General features: G+C 39.9%; 1 protein-coding gene across 1 annotated transcript; it reads right to left on the bottom strand.

The window, feature by feature from the left end:
• Window positions 1-1458: 1458 nt before the first annotated feature.
• Window positions 1459-4790, bottom strand: LOC110516050 (erythroblast NAD(P)(+)--arginine ADP-ribosyltransferase). Its single transcript, XM_036953886.2, has 2 exons — window positions 4638-4790; window positions 1459-2517 (listed from the first exon to the last, which is right to left on the bottom strand). Exons 1-2 carry the CDS (start codon window positions 4713-4715, stop codon window positions 1765-1767), a joined length of 831 nt encoding a protein of 276 aa, XP_036809781.1. The 5' UTR covers window positions 4716-4790; the 3' UTR covers window positions 1459-1764.
• Window positions 4791-8163: the final 3373 nt, after the last annotated feature.

Raw genomic sequence — 8163 nt, 5'->3', positions numbered from 1 at the left:
TCTTCAGACTGTCTAAATGTAGTACAGTGAAAGTGATAACTAAAAGGACAAGACACACTGTAGTCAAGCTCAATGATTTTCTTTATTCATTTTACCACAAGATGCAGAAGGGATATAAACATGTATATATAACAAAACAAATACTTATCTAACACAGAAATGTAATGCCCCCCCCCCCCCCCCCCCCCCCCCCCTCTCTCGCTCGAAATAGTGATTGGGATAATAGCTGAATATGTGAAGTTTATGCTGGAGTCCAGCCACCGTATAGATGGAACATAATCCAGCAGACATACTGTAGCTGTGGAGGGATGTGTGTTTGCACAGATCAATAGAGGTCACATTCTTACACACTCACACACACCCACACACAGGCAGGAAACACCACGTGGCTTCTGAGAATAGTTTGTTCATTCTTCTTTCATACTGATCTGTGTTGTGTGAACATGACTAACAACAGCAACACCACTGCTGACACTGAGAAAAGGTGTGCATTTGCGTGTGTGAACGTGTGTATGTGTGTGCATGCATGTGAGTGTTAGTTTGTGTGTGCATGTGTGCGTGTGTACGTGCGCGCATATGCGTGTTTGTGTGTGTGTGTGCGTGTGTGCGTGTGCATGCGTGCTTGCTTGCAAAACAGTACAGAAAGACCCTTCAACCTCATCATCATCCTTCCCCTCTAATCAGGGACTGATTCAGGACTGGAATACTAATAGCCAATATACCACTAATCAATTAATCACCTATCAGGGAATAAGGAAAACAGCACCATGGCAAACCTTGAGGCCCCTAGTATAAACTTTGGAGCCAAACAAGGATGGCAGAGGCGGGGCACCACCTGCTATGAGCATCAAATGGTGATGGGTGACATGCCTGTGGGCCAATCAGGGCGGGGCACCACCTGCTATGAGCATCAAATGGTGATGGGTGACATGCCTGTGGTTCAATCAGGGCGCGGCACTTTGTAAAGAAACATCCAGAATTTACTAATTGAAGTTAGTTTATTACAGGATAAACCTAATAATCCAGGTTCTACTTGTAGACTTCTTTCTCTCTCTCTCTCTCTCTCTCTCTCTCTCTCTCTCTCTCTCTCTCTCTCTCTCTCTCTCTCTCTCTCTCTCTTTCTCATTCTCATTCTGTCTCAACCTACCTACCTCTACCCAGTTTTTATTGTCCTTTCTGATTTCCCTCTTATTGGAGAGAAAATGACTGGGGGGGGGGTAGTATTTTGTAATATTTGATCATTTGCTGTAATCTATTGTTTGATGTTGCTGTACAAAGGAATAAATTGCAGTAAACATTTCCCCCACCAGTTTTTACTTTCCTGTATCAGTTTATTGGACAATTCAACTCGTGTCATGTTATATTACATCTTAATCAGTGGCCCAGGTAATGTTGTATCTTCAGTTTGTCTAAATGTAGTACAGTGAAAGTGATAACTAAAAGGACTAGACATACTGCTGTCAAGCTCAATGATTGTCTTTATTCATGTTGAAACAAGCTGCAGAAGGTATATAAGTGCTTTAAAATCTCCTATGGAGTCTGATACACAGGTTAATACACACATCTTAATAATAACTATTTCTGGTAGTCAGGATGAGGTCTTTATGTAACATCCACCAATAAACCAATTATCCTATTACAATAAAAGCTTTAGACACTGAAGACACGTTGTTTGGCTTCATTTACTTTTAGAAAGATAAGCAGCATAGCTGTTAGTTTTAAATCGTCTTTAGGGACAATGACTCAAGATCAACACAGATTTTCTTAATTCATTGTTGTCTTGTTAAAAATTTTGCAATTCAGGTTACTCAGTGTTTTGATACTCTTTAGTTTGTACACAACATCGCACCAAAGGTTTTTATCATTCTCTTTCTTCAGCACGGCAGTAACTCTGAACACTTCATATGGTGGAATCAACACCTCCTTTTCATAATTCCCCAGACTGGGGAAAGACTTCAGGTCAGCGCCAAAACATGTCTCTATCTCAAAGCAAGACTTCTCTCCAAAATGTGTCAAGTTCTTTAGGAAAGAACTGGAGGCAAAGAGGCCGAATCTGATTTCCTTGTTCACTTCACCTGAAAACTCCATGTTGGTTCTCCGGTATGTGGTGTGACAGGTATTTTGTTTTAGTTTCAGGATGCGAATGGCGTCAGTCAGCAGGAAATGCAGGGAGTGGAACTGGAAGGAGGTTGTGTACTCATATCTACTGGTCCGGACAGCTTCGTTGAACACTGGGTATATCTTAGTTTGACCTCCTGTGTAAGCACAGATAGCTCTAATGTGATTGTAACTAAGTTCGTGTAGTTTATTGTTGACTGATTTGTACTTATTTGAGGCACATGTTTCTGCTTTCGTCCAGGCTTGTTCGAAGATCCCTCCTGTATTGGTTTCATTTGGAAGATATTCCTTCACCTTTTTGCCCATTTCTTTTATGCATCCTTTATACATGTCGTCAACAGAGTTAGGGACCATGTCTAAGGTTATGGAGGAACTGAGACCAGGCTGACGGAGATGAACCTTCAAAGAAAATGGAGGGGAAAAACAGGCAATGAGTGTAAAAACAGAGGAATATTTTGTAAATATTTAAATTAATTTTAATTATCATTCTCTTTCTGCTCTCATTCTAAAATGAATTAATTCAAATTCAATATGCTTTAATGGTGTAAATTATGAGGCAAATGTTGCCAAAGCAAAGTGATACACACAATTATGAAAAAAACAGTTACACAATAAAAGTAGTAGCTATAATACTATACACAATACCAGTCAAATGTTTGAACACACCTACTCATTCAAGGTTTTTTCTGTATTTGTACTATTTTCTACATTGTAGAATTGTAGTGAAGACATCCAAACTATGAAATAGCACATATGGAATCATGTAGTAAACAAAAAAGTGTTAAACAAATGAAAATATATTTGAGATTTGAGATTTTTCAAACTTGCCACACTTTGCCTTGATTACAGCTTTATACACTATTTTGGCATTCTCTCAACCAGCTTCATGAGATAGTCATCTGGAATGCATTGTTGTGTTCGTTTCATGTTAGTTAATTCTGTGTTCCCGGTCCAAAATGACTGCCCATTATAGCTTATTATACATCCATAATTATACATACAGTGGGGAGAACAAGTATTTGATACACTGCCGATTTTGCAGGTTTTCCTACTTACAAAGCATGTAGAGGTCTGTAATTTTTATCATAGGTACACTTCAACTGTGAGAGACGGAATCTAAAACAAAAATCCAGAAAATCACATTGTATGATTAACGTAAATCATTTGCATTTTATTGCATGACATAAGTATTTGATCACCTACCAACTAGTAAGATCTTCACAGGTAAGTGATTTATTTTATCACTATTTCTGACTTTCGTGACGCCTCTGCTTGTTTGGGGAATGTTTGTAATGCTTTTGTACACAGGGCGCTGTCCTCAGATGATCACATGGTATGCTTTCTCCGTAAAACCTTTTTGAAATCTGACAAAGCGACTGGATTAACAAGAAGTTACGCTTTTAAATGATGTAGGACCTGTGTATGTTCATGAATGTTTAATATTACGAATTTTGTATTTTGAATTTCGCACCGGATGTCGCTTGCATCCCACCTAGCGCAAAGAGGTACTTTAAAGAATCTCATGGCTTAAAAATCCTTCTTTAACCTGTCTCCTCCTCTTCAACTACACTGATTGATGTGACATCTACAGTATATTAGACCATAGCTTTCACCTGGATTCACCTGGTCAATCTGTCAGTGAAAGAGCTCTTACTGTGCTGTTTTATTCAAATGCTTTCTCTGGTAAGATTGATGTATCTTGCTGTCAGTCAAATTATAAATATTTAGAGACCCACCCCACAGTTGGACTTTGTTTCATTTAGGGGAGCTCATGTCTCACTCTTGTTGCTGAGCAAACCCCCACCTGTAATTTGCACTATGAATGTAACCAAAGAAGCTGCGTGAAATTAAAGAGTAACCAATCATTTGAAGCCATCAAGCCTCACTCTATCATTTATTTACATTTTCATTTAATAATAAAACCAGCAAGGAAACTCCTTAGTTATGACTTGTTTATTCAATGTCAGACTGATAAACTATATGCAGAGCAAATCATTTGCAAAGCTGTCATCAAGGCAAAGGGTGGCCAATACATTTTGATTTGTTTAACACTTTTATGTTTACTACATGATTCCATACGTGTTATTTCATAGTTTTGATGTCTTCACTATTATTCTACAATATAGAAAATAGTAAATATAAGAAACTCTTGAATGCGTAGGTGTGTCCAAACTTTTGACTGGTACTGTACACACACACATATATATATATATATAAATATATCAAATAGATAAAATAAACAAATAATTATATATTACAAAAATGTAATACAAAAAGAAAATACTCTAACACCTCTCTCTCAATTCAATTTCATTTTCACTTTAAGGGCTTTATTGGCATGGAAACATATGTTAACATTGCCAAAGCAAGTGAAGTAGATAATAAACAAAAAGTTAAATAAACAATACAAATTAACAGTAAACATTACACTCACAGAAGTTCCAAAAGAATAAAGACATTTCAAATGTCATTATGTGCAAATATTTCTCTCTCTCTCTCAAAATAGTGTCGTATCTTACCATCTTGGAGTCCACACCCAAAGTCCAAGCCTGGAAGAAATACATCACAGCAAAGGTTAGGATCCTGTGTCTTGCCATGATGTCAACATATATTGGTCCAATGTCAAAATGTATTGGAGATCAGCTATCAGAGAGCCTTGTTATACCAGTGCTCTTGAGGTTACTTTCACAGTCCCTCCTCTCTTACTAGGAATAGGCACAGGCAGTCACAAGTACCCATCAAACCACAAACACCATTACACAGCGCACACACACACACACACACACAGACACACAGACACACAGACACGCGTAGCCAAGCGGTTAAGAGCGTTGGTCCAGTAATCGAAAAGTTGCTGGTTTGAATCCAATAGCTGGCAAGGTGAAAAACTCTTCCATTCTCACCGGTTGCCGATGACGTCGATTAAGGTAGCCCCCTGCACATCTCTGATTCAGAAGGGTTGGGTTAAATGTGGAAGATACATTTCAGATGTATGCATTCAGTTGTGCAACTGACAAGGTATCCCCTTTCCCTTCACATACTCACACACATACAGTGTGGTGCCTAGTTTGTACAAAATCCTGCAGTACCTCCGGCACTCCTGGAACAGGGTTTCCTAACCCTGGCCTAGTCTAAGCTTTGTCTGCCAATCATTCCGTTGAGTTAAATACTGCCATCTTCTGCCCAGAATGCATCGCATCTAGACTGAAGGCCTCTGGGTACATTAGTGTGTGTTTGGATTCAATGGTCTCTAATGCCAGTGCCCAGGGTATGATTTAGACAGTTTCCCAATATTCTAATACTGCTGGTTACGGTTGTTACCTTTCCTTTGTTATGACTGAGATGTGAGAGACCTGGTAGGTTGATTGGGTTTACATTCCTTTGTTATGACTGAGATGTTAGAGGCCTGGTAGGTTGATTGGGTTTACATTAATTTGTTATGACTGAGATGTTAGAGGCCTGGTAGGTTGATTGGGTTTACATTCCTTTGTTATGACTGAGATGTGAGAGACCTGGTAGGTTGATTGGGTTTACATTCCTTTATTATGACTGAGATGTGAGAGACCTGGTAGGTTGACAGGGTTCCATCATATTGCATTCATATGTTGAGTTCTGGGGTGGTTACAAATTAAAGGAAACAAGGAAAGGAATGGAAAATATTGAGACTATTGGGACATGGCCTTAGTGTTTGGGAACATAGCTGCTGAATCTGTCAAGTTTATGTTAGAGTCCAGCCACTATATAGATACTGTAGCACCTAATCCAGCAGACATATCTGTAGAGGGATGTGAGTTTGCACAGATCAACAGAGGTCACATTTGAACTCACACACAGGAAACACCACATGTTTTCTGAGAATTGTTTGTTCACACTTCTAGAAATACTCAACAATGTATGAACATGACTAATAACAGCAACATCACCGCTTACACTGAGAGAAGGTGTGTGTGTGTGTGTGTGTGTGTGTGTGTGTGTGTGTGTGTGTGTGTGTGTGTGTGTGTGTGACTGCGCACACACACACACACACACACACACACATCTGTTGATCAATCAATCAACCAACCAATTAATAAACTATCAGGGAATAAGAAAAACAGTAAGACATCAAACCTTGAGGCCCCTAGTATAAACTTCGGAGCCAATCAAGGACGGCAGGGGCAGGGCCCCACCACTTATGAGAATCAGCTGGTGATGGGTGACATGCCTGTGGGCCAATCAGGGCGGGGCACATTGTAAAGAGACGTCCAGAATTGACTTAATTGAAGAAAGTGTATTACCGGATAAGCCAGGTACCGCTTGTAGATCTCTGTCTCAAAAGAGTGTAGTAACTTACCATCATGGAGTCCACACCCAAAGTCTAAGCCTGGACAAAATACATCACAGTAAAGGTTAGGGTCTTTCGTCTTGCCACGAAGTGAAAATATATTATATATTGGTGGAAAATTGAAACAGAGATTAATTGTCTTTTAAGATACAGAATCAGCATTAAAATGTCTATCGTGCCAGTTTCCAGGGTGTGATTTAGACAGTATCCCAATATTCTAATAATGCTGGTTATTATTGTTACTTTTCCTTTGTTATGACTGAGGTAAGAGGCCTGGTAGGTTGATAGAGTTCCATCATATTGTGATCATATGGTGAGTTCTTTCAGATCTGTGATGTTTTACAAATGATATGAGATAAAGAAAGGGGGCAAGAAAAGGAAGGAAGCAGATTGGGACTATTGGGATGTGGCCTTAGATTTGGGCCACTGACTGTGTAGTTGATTGTGGAGTCCAGTCACTGTATAGGTAGCACATAATCCAACAGTTATATCTGTAGAGGGATGTGTGTTCACACAGATTAATACAGGTCACAATCTAATGCACGCAGGCATACACACACCCCCACACAGGCAGGAAACACTACATGGCTTCTGAGAATTGTTTGTTCATACCTCTTCAATACTGAGCTATGTGTGAACATGACTAACAGCAACACCTCTGCTGATACTGAGAAAAGGTTCCCATAGTAACAGTACAGAAAGTCACTGAAACCCCATCATCATCCTTCCCCTCTAATCAGGGACTGATTCAGGTCTAGAATACTAATAGCCAATATACCACTAATCAATCAATCACCCAGAATAATGGAAAGCAGTACTACAGTGAAGCTTGAGGCCCCAACCCTCTTCTCAGGGACCAACAGACGTGTCACATTTAGTTTTTAGTGCTAAACTAGAACACTTGATTCAGTCTACTAACAATCAACCCCTTGACTAAATTAAGCAGGTGTGCCAGTCTGGTTATCCCTGAGGAGAGGGTTGGAAAGTACCTTTTTTTTGTTAAGTACTGCACCTAGTAAACAACCCTAATCCTGGAGTGCTGTAGGCACTTCATGTTTTTGATTGAACCAACCAGGAAGACCAGGTGTGTTGAATTTTGTCATTCACTTAACTGATAAATTAGCTCAGTTGGTCTGGTGTGGAGCCTAGTTGGAACAAAACCCTGCAGCACTCCAGGAACAGGGTTGCTTGCCCCTGGCCTAGACTAAGCTTTGTCTGCCTATCATTCCTTTAGCTGGTTGAGTTAAATACTGTCCTCTGCTGGCTGCTGTGAGGAATGCACCTTTTCAAGACACTAAGGCCCCTGGGTACATTAGTGTGTGTTTGGTTTTCAGTGGTCTCTCCTGCCAGTATCCAGGGTATGATTTAGACAGTATTCTAATAATGCTGGTTATGTTTGTTACCTTTCCTTTGTTGTGACTGAGATGTGAGAGACCTGGTAGGTTGACAGAATTCCATTCCTTTGTTATGACTGAGATGTGAGAGACCTGGTAGGTTGACAGGGTTCCATTCATTTGTTATGACTGAGATGTGAGAGACCTGGTAGGTTGACCGTGTTCCATTCCTTTGTTATGACTGAGATGTGAGAGACCTGGTAGGTTGACCGTGTTCCATTCCTTTGTTAGGACTGAGATGTGAGAGGCCTGGTAGGTTGACAGAGTTTCATTCCTTTGTTATGACTGAGATGTGAGAGACCTGGTAGGTTGATAGAGTTCCATCAT

This window comes from Oncorhynchus mykiss, chromosome 19, assembly GCF_057628025.1.
Source record: "Oncorhynchus mykiss isolate SJ-2025 chromosome 19, ASM5762802v1, whole genome shotgun sequence".
NCBI lineage: Eukaryota > Metazoa > Chordata > Actinopteri > Salmoniformes > Salmonidae > Oncorhynchus > Oncorhynchus mykiss.
This window is presented reverse-complemented; position numbering and strand designations above follow the sequence as displayed.